Below are 20,344 nucleotides of genomic sequence, written 5' to 3' on the forward strand. Positions count from 1 at the left end.
AGTTAAAAGTAAAATGTGAAAATAAAAATATCTATGTTATTCTGTTGGTCATGCAAATTTGATATATGCACATGACTTGAGATAATAAACTAAGTTTAAATCTTCCTACTTTAAGGTTTGCCAGTTACTTTGGCAGTCAAAGGAAGCCATACATCTAATAAAAATTTTGACAGATTTTAAAAATTGTTTATGACAGAATTTTCAGTCTTTTTTGAACAAGAGATACCTATGGTGGCTAAACTATTTCCTAAAGGGGATGAAAAGTATCTATTCCTATATAATTGACCATCATTTACCAAGTAACTGCCCTTTAGACATTGTGGCTAAGGCTTTGAAATATGGTTTTCCACGATTACATTACAGTCAACTGTGTGAGAGAACCAGATCTAAATCCCTTTCTCCTCCTGTGAGAGTCTTTTCTAATCTACTTTTCAAGAGTAGCACTTCCTTGTTTTATTTATTTATCTATAAAGATTTTATTTATTTATTTGACAGAGAGAGAGAGAGCACAAGCAGGGGGAGTGGCAGGCAGAGGCAGAAGGAGAAGCAGACTCCCCACAGAGCAGGGAGTCCGATGCGGGGCTGGATCCCAGGACCCTGGGATTACGACCTGAGCCAAAAGCAGACGCTTAACCGACTAAGCCACCCAGGCTCCCCAACACTTCCTTCTTTTAAAAAGACAGAACTTAAGAAGTGAAAGGGAAAACATCCTTTTCATCCCCATGCTAAAGATGCTACTTGCCCCTACATATTTTGAATATTACAATACTAATTGCTATAGCTTATGGTAGACACAGTGGGAGTAGCCAGACTGTTAGGCTCTCCTAAAAAATTTCCCTATTGCTTGGAAACTCAGTTTATTGCTTTCCTAAAAATGGAACATGCTCATTGTAAAAATTTCTAAGAATCTAAAAATCTTCAAAGATTGCTGTCCTACCACCCATGACTGCAAAAACCTAAGAAGGAAAAGGAACTCCAATTGGAAAAAAAGTCTAATGATTGCAGTACTGTTGACCCTTGAACAGCATAGGTTTGAACTGATGGGTCTACTTATATGTAGATTTTTTACAATACGGTACTATAAACATGTTTTCTCTCCCTTATGATTTTCTTAATAACATTTTTTCTCTAGCTTATTTTAAGAATAAAGTATATAATACATATAACATATTGAATATGTGTTAATGGATTATTGGTAAGGCTTCTGGTCAACAGTAGGCTATTAGTAAAGTTTAGGGGGAGTCAGGTTATACGTGGATTTTCAACTGTGTGGAGGGTGGACGCCTCTAACCCCTGCAATCTTCAAGGGTGAACTATAATTACATTTCATTAATATATTCTCATTACTGAAAGAGAATGGACCTTCCATCAACCTCAACTTTACTTCTCTTGCTTAACCTCAGTGTCAAATGCCTTCCCTCCAGGGATGCTAAAACATTTCACTTTTGAGATAAAGTCAAATAGGAAAGATCATCCAAAAGAAAGAAATTAGTTCTGCAGACGTTAACTGCACCTGGGTAGTGTTATTTTTTCCTTGCTTGAACTGTGTACTCACCTGAGCTAGATCAACTCTTGCATGGCACAAGGAAGGGAATGAATTATCAATAATTGTAAAACATATTCGTCATGTTAAAAAGATAGCTCTATTTGCCAACTTTTCCTCACAGCTAAATAATCTGTTTCTATTTCTGGGAAACTGAAAACAATAGTATATGAAGTAAAGCTTTCTCTTCTGTCATATTCTACAGATATTTTAACCTCTTTCCCAACCACAGAGACCATGATTAAATAAGCAAACCATATTTTATGAGATGCCAAATTTATTAGTTATCGGACTACCTTCTGTAATGACAATGTTTAATACCATAAAAAGAACCTGATAAAATTCCAATTTCCATTTTTGTATTCCAAAAAGTAATTCAAATATGCTTCTCAATTCAGTGTTTTACTTTTGCAAAGCAATCCTCTTTATTTTAAACCATACTTTTTTCTTTAGTCATTTTAATCGTTAGGTTTACTTAACAAAAATTTACTGTCTTTTCTCAGTTATTGCTTTTAAGCAATAAGACATTTATGTCTTGTAATAGGTCACATTTTACCTTCTGCTGTCTTGTGTCATAAAATGGTCAAGCACACTTTTAAGCAAAATTGAGTATAATTATTTTAATAAGAATAATTAAAAAATAAAAAACCAGAGTATCCACATTTACTGAACTTCTGTTTTTGTCAATTATAGATAAAAAGTGCAGAAGTCATATCCTCAAAAAGAAAGGCTCTGTTGTTACCACTGTTTGAAACAGGTGTGGTCAATGGTACTTTTATAATTCAGAAATTTTCAGAGCTCAAAGGGGAGAAGTGAACACATCTGGTCTACTAAACATCCTAAATATCCATTAATTTGCCACTGAATCCTACAATACATAAATTTGAATAAAATCTTCTTAGCGCAAAGAAAATTCTACTACGTCCTTTATGGCACTGCAGTATCTCTCATGAACTAGGACAATATAATTATTAGCAAAGGACAGTGGGGACTGAAAGTGCCAGTCTTCCTGTTCCTCTAAAAACATGCATGAACGTGTCACATATCCACATGAAAACCTCTCACTTGGCCTGGAAAAAAATAAAAAGGATATGACCACCATGTTAATCACTCAGAATAGAAAGAAAGCACCAACATTAGCTGAATTAGGATCTGGTGTAAGAATATCTAAGTAACTCTAGTTTCTGGCGCTGCCAGGAAGGTGGGTGTTTGGGGTTAATCAAACACTTAGATCTCTACTTACATTAATGTCCAGATTTGTAATTTTGTAAGAAATTTATGTTAATACTCCACTGAACTTATTTCAATTTTTGTTGCAGAGTTCAGGAAGCATTTCTTTATCTTGGTCTTTGAATCTGAATCATTTATCATAAATGTTTCATGTGGATACCAATTAACAAAGCATTCTGGTTGGTAACCTATTGGATAAACCAGTTTTTATTGCAAAAAGATGCTCACAACAAAATAAGACTGTTGTGTTTTTGTGAAAATCAAAATAATGAAATCAAAATTTTCATATTCTTTGAAAAATTAAAAAAAAACAACAACTACTGCACAGTCCACTTACAGTGAGTTCACAGAAATCGATGCTATCCAGGCTTTTGCTTCTGTGCAGTCTCCCTTTTATCCGTCTTAAAGAAGGTTTTCCTTGGCTGACGCCAGAAGTAGCACCATTCGGATTTTCAGAGGATGGCGTTACCCTGCAAGAGGTGGAAAAAAACTTAAAAGACGGGTTTATAGGTAGATACAGTTTCTCAAGCATGAGATAAGTATTTACTTGAGGATAGCTCTGGAAATCCTGTGCTCCTTTTTCAACCAAGAAGCTAAGAACCACAGGGGAGCTTCCTCTGATCAGATACCCTTTCTAAGTATTTCTTAGCGGCTTGTTGGTTTAGAAATTTTTCTTGACAGGGTTCAAACATTTCTACATTAAGATTCACTAAAAGTCAACTCTGTGACCATCAAAGAAGCAATTAAGGGCAGACTGAAGTTTCCTAGGTAACTGGGAAGCGTCTGCTCCCCTCTGGGTAGTTCTTTATCAAGCGCTCAGCCCAGTGCCTGGTACGCTCAGTGCAAGTCAGCTATCACTGTGTCCAACCACAAATACCGTTCGGCATGCTTTTTTAAGCATGAAAATAACTTTTAAAGATTTGAACATGACAGTCAATGATTAATTCAGCATGATTACAGAACCAAGAAAATACAGGCAAGAAGACATGGTAAATAATCTAAGCCATCTACATATATGCACACTGGGGTACACACTCATACACATAAACACACAATCAAGACTGTGATGTGTTCAATCATTTCTGTGCCACCACTTCTGGGAGCCTTAGAATGTGCCCTGGGAACCTGGGAGGAAACTGCTTAGTGGATTATCGTCTTAGAGAGGACAAAGACTTAAGTAGTAAGACTGATTTGTTAAGTGTGGCTTAGGAAAATCAGTTTCCTTATTTTATGATCAAATTTCCTGCTTGGATACGTTCCATGTTTGTATACTTTTCAAATTTCCTGACCTACTTAATATATTTAAAATGTTGTTGTCTGAAAGGCATAGCTCTCTCATGGGGCGCCTGAGTGGTTCAGTCAGTTAGGCATCTGACTATTTTGGCTCAGGTCATGATCTCAGGGTCATGAGACTGAGCCCTACAACGGGCTCAGGGCTGAGCAGGGAGCCTGCTGAAGATTCTCTCTCTCCCTCTGCCCCTCCCTCTCCCTGTGACCTTGCTCTCTCTCTCTAAAAAAAAAAAAAAATAGGTCTCTCATTGCTTGAAAAGGACACACTGGACGGACTATTAGCAAAGTAAATTGGACTTATATATAATAATAAGATGGGAGTGAATATCATAAAATAGACTAGTTTAGGTATTGCTGCTGTTTAAAATGAAAGTACTATGTCCCTATAGTCAGAAGATTTAAAGAGTGTGAAAAGATGCAAAAATGAAAAGTAAAGCCTCCCTCTCCCGCCTCATCACAAATCCCCATCCCTTTTCCCAAAGATAATCACCACTAACAGTTCTTTGTATAACCTCCCAAACAAATGCTCACGCTTATCTATGTATGTGTCAATCTCCTTTTGAAACTTGTTAGCAGGGGCGCCTGGGTGGCTCAGTTGGTTAAGCGACTGCCTTCGGCTCAGGTCATGATCCTGGAGTCCCGGGATCGAGTCCCGCATCGGGCTCCCTGCTCGGTGGGGAGTCTGCTCCTCCCTCTCATGCTCTCTGTCTCTCATTCTCTCTCTCTCAAATAAATAAATAAAATCTTTAAAAAAAAAAAAAAAAAAAAAAAAAAAAAGAAACTTGTTAGCAAACTGACCGAATTGTTCACATTGTCCTGCATCTCGTTTTTTCACTTAGTGTCTTGAAGCTCTTCCCATAATAACCCAGATCCATGTCATTCTATTTTTTTTAAAGATTTTAAGTAATCTTTATACCAAATGTGGGGCTTGAACTTACAACCCTGAGATCAAGAGTTATAGGCTTTACCTACTAAACCAGCCAGGCACCCCCTCCTCTTTTTAAAAGATTTTATTTTTCAGTAATCTCTACATCCAATGTGGGGCTTGAACTTACATGTTTCATTCTTTTTAATGGCTAAACAGTATTCCATTGTACAGATATACCACAATTTACTCAACCACTCCCCTACCCATGGGCATTTAGTTTTCAAATATTTGCTATCAAACTATAAAGCAAGGAACATATTTGACATCTCTGGGTACAAACACAGTATTTACTTAAGAAAGAGCACTAGAAGTAAAATGCAGGGTCAGGGGTTTTGGGGTGTTGCTAAGTACTACCTTTCAAAAAGGCTTTCCCAATTTACACTTCCATCAACAGTACAAAAGAATGTTCATGTGGGGGTGGGCATGTCCTTAAGTGGAAAGGTGACTTTATCATTTTATTTTCTTTTCTAACTCAACTTCTCTGTGTCCTTCATTATATTTGTCTTGCTGAAGGGCTGATTTCTCTTAAAAAAGACGATTACAGAGTTTCTTTCCCACCACGAACATGGATTTGACAATATATATACTATATATACTAGTTTTTCCTTTACATATTTCAAATCTGTTTTATTAGATGCCTTAATGTTTATAACTCATATCTTTTCTTTTATTCTTTATTATTATGTTCAGTTAGTCAACATATAGTACATCATTATTTTTTGATGTAGTGTTCAATGATTCATTAGTTACATATAACGCCCAGTGCTCATATCTTTTTAGGGATTTAACCTTTTATCACATTAAAAGTCTCTGTTCCAATTAAAGACTTTACCTTAAATGCGATTTTGTCTAATAATTTCCCCATCTACATTTTCATATTATCCTTTCCTTGGCTTATGTTTTTCTGTGCTTGTATTCTCAACCTTTCCAAGTCCCTGACTGTCTCCACCCTTCCCCCACCCTTCTTTTAGCTGTATCTTTAATTCTTATTAATTCTTTACCAGCATGTGACTGGATGCTTTTCTTTTATATCCAATCTGAGAATCCGTATCTTTTGGGAGAAACTTAATCCATTCAAATTTGTTGTGTTTACTGATATGTTTAGATTTATTCCTGCCATGTTGTTTTAGAGTTTGTGTTTTTCAAATTTAAATGCTTTCTTCTTTTTCTTTTCCCACCTTTTTAGTAGGACTGAGTTTTCTTTCTCTCTACCCACCCCTGGACTTTCTCCCCTCCAATTAGTAGTTCAAAGTTATACATCTTATTAGGGCAACTCTAACTCTAGCTAACCATACACACACACGTATTTATATATTTACATGTACATTTATATATTTACATGTACATGTACATATGCATATATATATGTACCCCTACATTTCCACAATACATATATACACACATATATATTTAAACTGAAATACTTCTATCAACATCTAGGGTTCAGTGGTATTCTAATCTCCTGTTACACAAGAAATGACATTTAACATGCCTTCATTTCTCTTCTTTTCCAGCACCAGTGCAACCCTACCAAAAGCTCCACCCTCTCTTGAAAATAGTTTCAAGGTCTAACTTCTCTTTCATAGTTTTGATCCCTTTGTTCTTTTGTGATTCTTTGGCTTACTTCTCCAGATTGCTCACTTGCTTTCCAGTTTTGTCAATTCAGCCATTCTCTTTCACCTTAATGAGCAAAGGTTCAATTTCTAAAGTGTCTAGTATGGTGTTTTATTCATATGATGTTCTCTTGCGTATTTCTGAAAATAACCATCTTAATCCAGGGTTTTTCTATTTTCTCAGGGATTAGTTCTTTTGTTTGTTGAGTATGGTAATTCTTTTAATACTGGCTTTCTCCAACTGTTTGGTGATTTTTAATGTCTACTTATACTTGTATTAGAGAACATCTGTTTCTGCACTGTCGCATTTACTATGGCCTGCCTTTGGCAACTCTGGCAGGGAGATGGGACATGCTGCTATGAAGTAACTTCTCTTCTGGGTCAGAGGACTCAGTAGCTATCTCAGGTACAGCCCTGTCTCTCTGGCCCAAGAGCCCACATTCACTGCTTTGGTAAGCGAGCAAGCAACACTGTTGTCCACAACTTGTCACAAACCAGCGAGGCAAGGCACCAACCAACCCAGGGCATCGAATCTGAATAATTCCCCAAGTGTCCTCTGCTGCTTCTGTCCCTGGAAAGCCGCTGCAAGCTATCAACTTCTCTTTGTGCAGAAACGTTCTCCTGGACATTTCCTGGAAAATGGTTCCTGCGAGTCTTTTCTCTGAGTAGATCTCTCTCTATCTAGTAAATACATTTCAGAGATTCTGCAAAAAATGCTGATCCACTGATGGCATTCAGTATTGTTTCCTCAGACTCGTAAGTATTTTTGTTATTTCACTGAATTGCCAATGAATGCACCTTTCAAGTCACCTCCCAGAGTAAAATTCTGATGTCGCTTTCATTATTCTTAATACAAAAAATTGTATATTGTACAGTTTTGCTCTCTTCTCTGCAGAGTAAAAGCTTCCATGAAAATAATGAGGAATTTCATTTAAGAAGAGTGGGCATATGGGGGGAAAAAAAAACAGAGCTGTGAAATAATATCCAAGTCTTAAATTACACTTCCTTTCTCTCACTTTACTTTGATCACATTGATTATGTGGCATAATCATAAGAAATATAAACTTTTTGACAAAGACATTTTTCACAAGTTTTTCTCTCATTTGACTTAGAAAGGTATCGCTATTTACCTTTTTTCCAAACCTAAAACCTAAAGTCTGTGATAAGAATTTATATCTACCAAATTTATAAATGACTGACAGCCAAGAAATTTATCAGACTTAACTCAATGTAATACCAAGTCCAGTGACTAAAACAGAAAAAAACATCTTAAATATAACCAGAAGAATGGATCCTCCCCTTCTTCACCAGGTTCATAATAAAAACATTTACTAAAGAGTAGAGCTGAATTGATATATAGCCGGTGAATATCAAGTCTGTATCCACCCTCCCCACAGACTCCTCAGGAGGAAGGTGCCTGTCTAGGCATAGAACCAGGCTCCTACAGAGTAATTTCAGTAACTTTAAAGTTTTGACCAGGTCTTTGGAAAGCTAAGAGGTCAACTGTTAAAAAGCATATGGTTCAGTAATGACCTCCTTTTCTCTGGTGGGGGAAAAAAGAAAAGGAATAAACATGGTTCCAGATAATAACATTCAATGTTAACTCACATATAAGTAGAAGGGGTACTGAGATATAGGGGAATTTAAGATGTAGCTTCTCTTTTGTTTTACTACCTTTTTTTTTTTTTTTTAAGATTTTATTTATTTGACAGAGACACAGCAAGAGAGAGAACACAAGAAGGGGGAGTGGGAGAGGGAGAGGCAGGCTTCCTGCGGAGCAGGGAGCCCGATGCAGGGCTCGATCCCAGGACCCTGGGATCATGACCTGAGCCACCCAGGCGCCCCAATTTTTACTACTGTTTTTGAGAATTAGTATTTCTCTTGGGGCAGGGATATGTGTATTCAAATACTTTTCTGCTGGACACTCGTAAGAATACAGAGAAATATTTACAACTCAGGTAAGACGGGCTATACTGGGATACAAAAAGCCCACCAAAGACAGTTCTTCCTAACATGGAGTATAAGGAATATTTTTTGTTGTTGTTGTTGTTGTTTTTTGAGACAGAGAGCGAGCAAGCTGAGGGAGGGGCAGAGGGAGTGGGAGAGAGAGAATCCTAAGCAGGCTCCACGCCCAGTGTGGAGCCTGATGTGGGGCTCGATCTCATGACCTTGAGATCATGACCGGAGTCAAAATCAAGACTCAAACCTTAACTGACTGAGCCACCCAGGCACCCAAGGAGTATTTTTAATCCCAAGGTCCCACTCTCCCTCAACCTGATGGTGTGGTCTGCACTGAATAACTCAGACTCTGGATTTATTTCCTAAATATTTAGGATTATGGCCCTTGACAACATGAAAAATAAAGTTAGTAACTGAGATACAAGCATTCTGGATATTTTCTCTCGAACTCTGGGGAAATCAATATTTAGTTTACAATGAAGTTTTTCTTTTCCTAATTCTTAATTCCATTCCATCATCCCTAGGGGATGACTGGGGAGAACATTTCTCCTCTCCACTCCCTTCATAACTTCCCTAATGGGACCATGTTTTTACTTGTGGGCATGGCTGGCATGCTTGAAAGGCAGAAACCAGTGTCCACCCTCTCATTTTGTTTCTAACTCAAGAGTTTTGGCTCACAATCATTTTTGACCATGGTTCACTTAGAACAAACAATTCCTAAACTTATCTACCTCACCCATCTCTAATTTCTAGTGGAAAAGATCTCAATAATAATAAAGAATTGGGCAAAAATAATCAAGATGGTAAAAACAAAGCATTTACACAAGAACAAATTACCAACAAAAGTACCACCTAACAATCTTTCTACAAGATATTAATTTTAAAGTATCAGGAATTGATAGCCACAACCAACTCAAGATTAATACTAATGGGTGATAGCAAAGCATCTTTCCCCCAAACAAGGGGAATTACAAACAAGGGTGTAAGAACAGAGGCCTTGAGATACTGCTAAGTACAGCAGGGCAGATGACTTTAGAAGGATACTGAATCCTTGTGAAGGGTGCTTCACTAAAAGCTAGTAAAATGCTGATTTTTGTCTATAAGTAACAGACTTAAGAAACCTCAAGAGTTCACTTAAAAGGTATATAAATGGCCGACCTTTAGTTGTACTTACAAGTAATAATGTGTATAACTGCCTATAATTTGCTCATTAAAGAAACTAAGAAAGGGATAGATGTTAACTAGATTTACTGATCATTTTGCTGTATAAATACTGAATCATTATGTTGTACCCCTGAAAGTAATTATGTCGTATATCAATTATACCTCAATCAATAAAAAAAGAAAAGAAACCAAGAAAGGACTTGGATATTAGAGCCATACCCATCCCATCACGGGAACCTCTGGGACCCATGAGGGGGCTATGCACCACTCTTGGAGAAACAACATTCTATAAGGCACTTTCCAGTCGTTTTATATCTGTTTTCAGTTGTTCTTCCTTTCTAGACTGTCATGTCCCTGCTCAAATGTGTTTTTAACCCCAACAACTGGTATAAAACTTGATGTGTGACTCTGGGCAAGTCAATGACCTCATGTGTAAAACTGGGAAAGTACAGCACCTACCTCATAGGGGTGCTGCAGGTTATAGGAGGGTTGCTTGGAAAGCACTTATACTGGGCCCAGCAGGTAATAATTAGCTCAATGAATGACAGCTCTTCTTATTTCCAGAATCTGATTACTGGACAACTACTTGAATGAGTGAATTGATACCACGTGGCCTTCAATAATTACTCAAATAACTGGGATAAATATATTTAGAGGCATGAAGAAAATGAAATGACACTCTTCCCCCCTAAGATCAGTATAAACATTCCTAACAGCACTCAATGCAAAAATCAAGACTGACAACGTAAAATTATGATGAAACAGTTATTTGGGCTTCACACTCACTGAAAAGCAGAGAGTTGGCCCCAGTACCTATACTGGATTGAATGGTGCCCTTCCTCTCCACTCTTCCTAACCCCAGGAACCTGTGAATGTGAACCTATTTAGAAAAAGAGTCTTTGCAGATATACTGAAGGGTCTTGAGATGAGCTTATCCTGGATTATCCAGGTGGACCCTAAATCCAATGACAAACGTCCTTGTAAGAGAAGAAGCCGAGAGGACACAGACACACAAAGAAGACCATGCGAAGATGTAGAGAGAGGGGGGAGTAATTCAGCCACAAGGAATGCCTGCAGCCACCAGGAGCTGGAAGAGGTAAGGAAGCATTCTCTCCAAGAGACTTCAAGTAAGCATGGCTCTGCAGACACCTTGATTTCAGACTCCGGACCTCCAGAACTAGAGAGAATAAATTTCTGTTGTTTTAAGCTACCGAGTCAGTGGTAATCTGTTACAGCAGCTCTGGGAAATACAGTGGCCTTCTGCTTCTTTTCATAACCAGCAATTATAGAAGACTCCCACAGGAGGCAAGCTGCACAAACTGACATCTACTGCAGGTAAAGGTAACAGGCCTGAGTTCCAGGTTCCTAAACACTAACGATTCAGAACCAAATACTGCAAACAGTCCTACTTCCTAAATTTCTTGGAGAAGGAGACAGAGAGAAGAACTGCAGGCTCCACTGATGCAGGTCTGGCTGTTTGTCTGCTTTAGTTTTCACCTAAACCAGTGTGTATACATAATATTCTTTAAAGGATTTGCAGAGCCAATCAGAAAGAAAGATACTGCACAAAAGAAAGCTAATGAGCACAAATGGTCAAACTAGAAAGAAGTGTGGGACCAAAACACTGGATCATTCACCCCTACCCTTTACTTCCATTGGCATAAGCTTTGCAGGCATACAGTCTTTCCATACAGACTGCAATAATTTAAAGAGAGAAACACAGACAGCATACACATTTTCATAAGCACCTTCATATAAATCTTCATATATGCCACAACCAGTTATCATAGTACGCCCTCACATCCTGTAAATGGGCATAAGCTAGGGCATTTCAAGGTCTGACCACCCCTGCTGATGTCTGCTATTGGTTCCCACCTACCACTCTGGAGTCAGAACTCATATCTACATATCTTCTTGCCATGTAACAGTGCCTTCTGTCTCAATCCTCCATGTGCCGTTGGCTGATTCTGGCAAAATGAAATGTTATCTAGAAAATAAATTCCAGAGGATATAAGAGATAGATGAGTCAGGCAGCATAATATTCTTCAACTTAAAAAAAAAAGGACTATATATATCTATGTTTAATATACCATTCACTCTAGAGTTTCTGTAGCATATGCTCTTCATTTGCCACTATAGAAACTAGATTAACATTTGCAAATTCCCCTAACATTGAGCAGAAATTCTGAAATGCTCATTTAAGATTGTGGAAAAGTTAAACAAAATCCCCCTGCCTTTTCCAGGCTGTCTCTTAGTAAGATGGTTTTTAACCGTCGCCTCAGTTCACTGCCTGCTTGAAACATGAATCTCTAGAGTACAAAAGTTACCTGGATTTTATTTCTTTGTGTCCTCTCTTCACAAACTGTATTTTCAGAAGCGGCACCCCACTGAAAAAGAATAAACCTAGTATCCTGACTTGGTGGCCAAGCTATGATAATATTCATGCCTAACAGCTCCTCAAACATTACTTCCACATCTTAGTTTTTAAATTTAACATCAAAAAAATCTCCTTCCCAGTTATGCATTATTAAGAATTAATGTATTCAACACATATCTTTTCAGAAACTATTTTGTACCAGATACCAGTTATAGGGGACTTAGTAATGAGCTAAACAGATAAAAAGGCCTGCCCCCATGCAACTTACATTCCAGTTGGGGGGGGAGGGGTAATATGTAGGACAAGTAAAATATGTAGTGCTTTAGATATTGGTAAGTGCTCAGAAGAAAAGCAGAGTGAGGGGAAAGACTGTTGGAGCTGACCTCTTTTTTCTTCCTGTACACCATCAACCTGAAAAGCCATCTTCAAATGTTACTACTTCTTGCTTCATAATAGTGGCCTAGTCTTCATATATTTGCTAAAATCTTCTTCCATGGACATTGCTTAATTACTGCCAACTATTACCAGTCCAGTCTTTGATGTGTTGTCACTTGCTGCTCTTCAAATCAAAATACCTTTTGCAGAATAAATCTTTTTTTAAAGATTTATTAAATTCCATTGAGAGAAAGTGGGGGAGGGGCAGAGAGGGAGAGAGAAACTCAAGAGGACTCCACACTGAGTGGGGAAGCAGACATGAGGCTCAATCCCACGACCCCCAGGTCAGGACCCCAGCTGAAACAAAGAGTTGGAGGCTTACCCAACTGCACCACCAAGGCACCCCAAAATCTCTTTTTCAAAACAAATTGGTGGGGGGAGGGCAGTGAGGAAGACACTAATATTCACTAAGCACCCATTATTCAGTCAGACATAGTGGTAGGCACTTTGTATTCATTATCTCAGTTGATCTGGGCTATGACCCCATGAGGTAGATAATATCATTCTCACCCTACAGACCAAGAAACAGATACTCCAGTAACTTGCTTAAGGTCACACTGTAAGTGGCACAACTGAAATTTGAACTTCGCTGCTCATATTTTTTGGTCTTAACCTCCAAAATTCCCCATTATTGGCATTCTTTTTTCAAAAAACTCTTTTTCCTGGTTGTTCCATCTTTTTATTTCTTGGATCACTCATTTTGTCTTAGATAACAGAAACTATTTTCTCAAATGCCTAAAAGCTGCCTCACTTCCTTTTCTCTATAACCTTGAAATTAAATTCAATTAAAATTAAAGTGCGTAAATCTCTAAGAACCTCACGGACCACAAATTTTAAAATTAAAATAGCCACTGAACACCACAGAATTCTGGCATATTTTCCCTATAGTCACCATCCCTTTACTGGACTATTTCTTTCGTGACAGAACCTTACACTTAAGTCTCAAGGCGATGGAACGCCTAGGCAGCCCAAGGGGATTCCATATGCCACATTTAAACGCTAATAAAATGCAATACAACCCGATAGATAATCAACTGTGTAAACCAGATCTGGAAAACTTCCAGACATTTTTCTTTTAAGGGCGATCTTTTCCCGTTACCCCAATAACAGTTTCCAGGTCAGGGGAACTGGAACGCGTGCAGATAAAATGTAGTCCCTGATAATGCCATTAAAATCTCGCAACTTATTCCCCTCACCGTGGGAGCGGCTCGCCCTTCACTCTGTACCCACAGCAGATGGGTTTTGAGAAATAGCAGAAAACGCAGAGCTAATAAATTGTTTCTCTGCCCCCAAGGAAGCCTGGCTGGAAATTCTGAGCCAGAACTCGCGGGGATGGGGCTGGAAGGGCAGTCCCGGGCGAGAGACCGGTGTCCCGGTGCCCGTAAGCCGCCGGGTCCCCACCCCTCCCTCCCGGCAGCGCGCCGCTCTACGTGTCGCGGGGCACAGGCGAGGGTCGCGGCCGAACACGCCGGGGTGGGCGCGGGGCGCGGCGGCGCTCGGCCCTACGGGCTCCGAAATGGCTGCTGCGCCCCCGGCTCTGCGCGCCCGTCGGGCCCGGCCGCCGGCGGCCTCGCTGCCCGCCCGCCCGCCCGGGCCCCGACCCGCGCCCGCCGCGCCCGCCGCGCCCTCACCACAGCTTCCTCTTGAGCGGCAGCAGGCTGCCGCGGTTAGAGGGGGTGACGCCGATGGCCATCTGCAGCACCGTCAGGTATTTCTGGTACTTCATCTTGTCCCCGCTCCGCTCGCGGGCAGGGCCCCGCCGCCGCCGCCGGCGCCGCAGACACAGCCCCTCCAAGCGCCGCATAGATCAGCTCTGGGCCATCCGTCGCCGCCACAGCTCCCGCCGCTCCCGCCGCCGCGGCCGTGCGCGCCCGGCTCCCGCCGCCCCCGCCGCCCCCGCCGCCGCCCTCGCCGCCGCGGCCGCGCGTGGCCGGGACTCCCGCTCCCGCCGCCGCCGCCGTGCGTGCCCGGCCGCTCCCGCCGCCGCCGCCGCCGCCGTGCGTGGCCCGTCGCTCCCGCCGCCGCCGCCCGCACCGTCCCCTCCGCCCGGCCGGCGCGGCCCCCGCGTGCGCCCAGGGCGGACGTCCCGAGCAGCGGGCCTTGCGGGACTCCCTCTCCAGGAGAGGCGGGAGCGGTCGGACCGCCGCCCCCCCCTACCCCGGCCCCGCCCGCCCTCCCGCCGGCCCCGCGCCGCGCGTGCCTCAGTTTCCTTTGCGGCTGCCAGCAGCTCCTGTCAGCCGTGTAGAGTCCAAGAGAATCCCATGACAAGCTTCCAGAAGAGAAAAAAAAATGTTTTTAATTTATAATTACCGGTTAATGGTTTGTAACCATCATTTATGTGTTCTAGCCTAAGTGTCTGAAGATTTTATGTTTACATAAAATGCATCTATACAAAACGCATGTATGTGTATACACGTACATACTGTATAGAATATATATGGTATATATACTATATACATGATGTATGTGGTATATATGCAGTCCTCGCTTGCACGGTAGTTTGGAACTGTGGGAATGACTGTGAACCATGCAAAACTATCTTAATCAATGGGAAAAATTAAGATTCTTCCATGACTTTTAACAATTTTTTCAAAACGTTCCAAAATCTCTTCACTGATGGTTGTCAATGTATAAGGAAATGGAAAAAAAAAAAAAAGTAAAACTAATACACTGTAGTTTGAAATATTACAAACATCGAGAATTAACCTGTTTTATTTCTTTGTAAGAGAAACTTATCAAAAGTAACTTGAATAGTGCTGGTCTTCTCCTGGTGGAATTGTTATATAGAGCATCTTTTCTGTGCCTTGGTAATGCATCATGTTTGGATTACTTTCACCGGTTTATCCTCTGAGCTTTCAATGTTGTGAAATATATCAGAGTTCCTTTAATGTGACATTTTCCGGGACATCCTCATCCTTTTTGTCACAACCACTCTCTTCATTCTAGTTTATATTCAGTAAGTTCTTCTGGCTGCAAATCTAGAGTCTCTGGAAAGATGACAAGTGTCAGTATTTTCACAATTGCCTATTTTTTCTATAACACCATTTACATTCCATTCAAATTTCACTTCACTTCCATCTTTTTCATTTTTTCCTTTGCTGCACAATCATCTTTGTTGACCGATCCTCTCTTTCAGTTACCCATTTTTATACAATGCTCTGTGGGTTTATCATTGGGAGAAAACGAGGCAACACAACTGCACACTTTGCTGTCATTACCTAAACTGTACAGCAGATGGGCAGTAACCAATCACTGACAGACCTTGAAACAACTGCTGGGATTGTTCACTGATGGTGATGCACAAGTTATTTACATAGTGATTTGTGGACTAAGGAGCTACCACGGAAGTTTATACTCTACACATTTTCTCCAAGTTAATATGCTATGATAACTGAAATTTGAACCATATTGTTGAGCTACTGGTGTTATTTAACTAAGGCATAGTAGCTAACATCAGGCATATCTGAACTGGCAAAGCAAGGACTGCCTCTGTGTGTGTGTGTGTGCGTGTGAGTGTGCGTGTGTGTGTGTGTGTTTGTGTATAATAGGTATAAATGAAGAGTATAGATAACAAGATAACCTATGCACCCACCAGGCAGAATTATTAAATGTTAGTACCCTCCCTCCATAGTACATTCCTCCTGTACCTCTATTTAAATACTGCATTTTCAAGTTAATTAGTATGTAAGAAGATTAGAACAAATAAAAACAAAACAGACAAAAAATCGAACAGAACGAAAATCTCCTTCTAGTGGGCTCCCAACATGATTTCACATTCATTTTGGTAGGAAAACTCATCTGAATCTACTTTGCTTTTATGTATCCACAGAAGTTTTAGCTCTCACATAAAATGAAGAATTGGCAGATCTTTGACATTTCAAATGTATATCCACACCTGGGAGAGGACCTTGGAGCAGTACTTTGAAAAAACATCCGGGTCTATACTTAAGTATTCATCATTTTTATGGCCTTTTGTACCACCTTCTCATATCGCTTATAAGATATTTGATGAAAATACTGCACTGTACTCAAGGATTTAGACAACTGGAGGCTGAGGGGATCAATTCAGGATAATGAAAGACAAAAATAAATCTGGTAGAAGCACTTCCAGAATGGTAGAAAATCTGCTTCTCCATAAAAAGGGAACACTGGCTAAAATTGTCAAAATCAACCTTCTCAGAACTCCAGAAATTAACCAAAGACTTGCAACAATCCAGAGAGTGTATATACAAGAAAAAGTATTGAATCTTGGTTAGAGCAGTGAGCTTTATAGCATTTGACTTGCTCAGTTCGCATCTCCTCTCCAGCTCTGTGGTAGCCTTGTAAACCAACAGCCTTATAATTACAGTGGTTTTGAAAACTAGTAGGCTAGCAGCCACTGGAGGTGGCAGAATGGGTTCAGAGCTCCCCAAAAGCCCCATCCCCGGAGAACTGTCTTTATTTGACTTGAAAAGATCCATCCATGGGGCTTGTCTTTGCTTGCCCTGGCTTAGAACTAACTTTGTGCAAACAGCCCTATTCGTAGGGCGTTTGTCAGAAACAATCAGTAGCAATTGTTTAACATCACAGCTGCCTGAGGTAGTGAATCTAGTTGGGGCTAACAAGAGGCCAACCAAAAAAAATTTAAAGGACAGATGGGGAAGGAGAGTCCATAGGATAAAGGACTGTGCACATATTCAGGAAATGCCTGATAAGGCCCTAATCTCTCACAACTGGCTGACCTTAAGGTTCAGTGCCAAGCAGAAAGTGAAGGCTAAGGAAGAGTTGTAAACTACTTATTGGAATGTTGAAGGTGAGCCCTGACACAGCCTCTCAGCAAAGGCTGGGACACTTACTGGTTCAAAAACATCTAGCGAAATTTCTGTCCAATAATTGGCTGACACTAAATACCTGAGAAGAAATTTTGGTAGCCAAACATGACAAAGAATACAGACTTTACAGAATTTGTTCATCAGAGTCACTGAACAAACAAAACAACAACAAACGTCACCAATAACAAACCTCAGAGTGGGGCAGGAAGGATAAATTTCTAGAGTTGCCATATTCTTTTATTCAAAATGTCCAGGTTCCAACAGAAAATTATAGGACTTGGAAAGCACCAGAAAAATATGGCCAATATAGGGAAAAAAGCAGTTAATAGAAACTGTCTTTGAGGAAACCCAGGCATTGGATTTATTGGGCAAAGATTTTAATTCATCTATTATAAATATGTTCACTAAAGGAAATCATATTTAAAGAATTAAAGGGAGGTCTGAGGGACGCCTGGGTGGCTCAGTCGGGTTAAGCATCTGCCTTCACCTCAGGTCATGATCCCGAGGTCCTGGGATCAAGTCCTGCATCAGGATCCTTGCTCAGCAGGAAGTCTGCTTCTCCCTCTGCCTGCCACTCCCCCTGCTTGTGCTCTGTCTCTCTGACAAATAAATAAATAAAATCTTTAAAAAAATAACATCAAGGGAAGTCTGAGAACAATGTCTCACCAAATAGATAATATAAAAGAAGATAGATATTTAAAAATATATATAAATTTTGGAGTTGAAAAAATACAATGAAATAAAGTATTCATTAGAAGGACTCAACAGCAGATTCGAAATAGCAGAGGTAAGAATCAGTGAATTTGAAGATAAGTCAATTGAGATTATCCCGTGTCACAAACAAAGACAAAACAATGAAGAAAAATGAACAGAGCGTCAGAGAACTATGAAGAACCATTAAGCATACCAACATATGCATAAAGTTCCAGAAGGAAAGGAGAAAGAAAGGGACACAAAGAGTATTTGAAGAAATGACTGAAAAATTCTCAGATTTTATGAAATTATATTAATCTGCACATCCAAGGAGGTGAAATAATTCCAAGTATGATATACTCAAGGCAGTCCATACCTAAATACATAATAGTCAAATTATTGAAAGCCAAAGACAATGAGAGAATCTTGAAAGCAAGAAAAAAAGCAACTTATCACATACAAGGGATTCTCTATAAGATTAATATCTGACTTCTCATCAGAAATCATGGAGGTCAGAAGGGAAGACATTTAAAGGGCTGAAAGAGAAGGACTACAAATGAAGAATTCTATATCTAGCAACATCATCCTTCAAAAATGAAGGAGAAATTAAGGCATTTCCAGACAAACAAAAACTGACAAATCATCACCAGCATACATGTATTATAAGAAATACCAAAAGTAGATGCCTAACTGACTGAGCTACCCAGGTGCCACCAGATCATGTTTTTATATCCATTCTGCCATCTCTTAAATGAGAGGATACAAGACAGTAACTTGAATCCACACACAGAAATAAAGAGCACTGGTAAAGACAACTGCATAGTTGAATATAAAAGAGAATATAAAATATTAATTTTTTAATTTTTAAAATCTTTTAATTAAAATATTTTTAGGTAAATTATTATTTTTTGATATTTTTTTATTATGTTATGTTAGTCACCATACAGTACCTCATTAGTTTTTGATGTAGTGTTCCATTATTCATTGTTTGCATATAACACCCAGTGCTCCATGCAATACATGCCCTCCTTAATACCCATCACAGGGCTAACCCATCCCCCCACCCCCCCTCCCCTCCAGAACCCTCAGTTTGATTCCCAGAGTCCATAGTTTATTTGGAACTGTTTTACATTTATACATTTACATTTATAATGTATAAATATGTAATTTGTATGGCAATAATAGCACAAAGGAGGTAGGAGAGAATGAAGCTATATTGAAGCATAGTTTTGGTGTATGATTGAAATGAAGTTGGTACTAATTCTACTTAGATTATTTCAAGTTAAGAAGATAATTGTAGGGCACCAGTGGCTCAGTCGGTTTAAGCGTCTGCCTTTGGCTCAGGTCATGATCCCAGAGTCCCAGGATTGAGCCCCACATCAGGCTCCCTGCTCAGCAGGGAATCTGCTTCTCCCTCTCCCTCTGACCCTCCCCCCGGCTTGTGCTCTCTTTCTGTCTCTCTCAAACAAATAAATAAAATCTTTTAAAAAAAGAAGTTAATTGTATTCCTCAGGACAACCTTTAAGAAAATAACTTTTTAGAATATAGAAAAAGAGGCAAGAAGAAAATTAAAATGGTACATTCTAAAAACAGCACAAAAGAAGGCAGTAATAGAGAAATGGAAGAACAAAAAAAGACATAAGACATATAAAAAACAAAGAGCAAATGGCAGCCATAAATCCTACCTTATCAATAATTACTTTAGGGGCACCTGGGTGGCTCAGTCGTTAAGCGTCTGCCTTCGGCTCAGGTCATGATCCCAGTGTCCTGGGATCAAGCCCTGCATCGGGCTCCCTGCTCCGTGGGGCATCTGCTTCTCCCTCTCCCACTCTCCCTGCTTATGTTCCCTCTCTTGCTGTGTCTCTCTCTGTCAAATAAATAAAATCTTAAAAAATAATAATTACTTTAAATGTGAATTACTAAACATTCCAATCAAAAGACAAGAGATGGCAGAATGGATATAAAAACATGATCTGGTGGCACCTGGGTAGCTCAGTCAGTTAGGCATCTACTTTTGATTTCAGCTCAGGTCGTGGTCTCAGGGTCATGGGATCAAGCCCTGTGTTGGGCTCTACACTGGGCATGGAGCCTGCTTGAGGTTCTCTTTCTTCCTCTCCCTATGCCCCTGTCTCCCTCTCTTCCCCTTCCTAAAACAAAAACAAACAAAAATACATGATCCAACTGTATGCTATCTACAAGAGACAACTTTAAAGACACAAATGTGTTGGAACTGAAAGGATAGAAAGACCTGTACCATGCAAAAAGTAAAAAAAGAAAGGTGGAATGGCTATACTAATATCA

The 20,344-nt window shown here is 39.8% G+C and overlaps 1 protein-coding gene across 6 annotated transcripts in view; it reads right to left on the reverse strand.

Annotated features, from left to right (window-relative positions):
- Nucleotides 1–14,374, reverse strand: part of TJP1 (tight junction protein 1) — a 231,952-nt gene extending 217,578 nt beyond the window's left edge. For all 6 annotated transcript variants that reach the window (XM_081831542.1, XM_081831541.1, XM_081831540.1 and 3 more), the window contains exons 1-2: nucleotides 14,171–14,374; nucleotides 3,111–3,243 (exon numbers count right to left, since the gene is read on the reverse strand). In XM_081831542.1, coding sequence (XP_081687668.1) covers nucleotides 3,111–3,243; nucleotides 14,171–14,343 — 306 coding nt within the window. In that variant the 5' untranslated portion in view covers nucleotides 14,344–14,374. The remainder of the gene's footprint in view (nucleotides 1–3,110; nucleotides 3,244–14,170) is intronic.
- Between the last annotated feature and the right edge of the window lie 5,970 nt (nucleotides 14,375–20,344).

Source organism: Leptonychotes weddellii, chromosome 9 (genome assembly GCF_054177405.1).
Source record: "Leptonychotes weddellii isolate Sample4059 chromosome 9, ASM5417740v2, whole genome shotgun sequence".
NCBI lineage: Eukaryota > Metazoa > Chordata > Mammalia > Carnivora > Phocidae > Leptonychotes > Leptonychotes weddellii.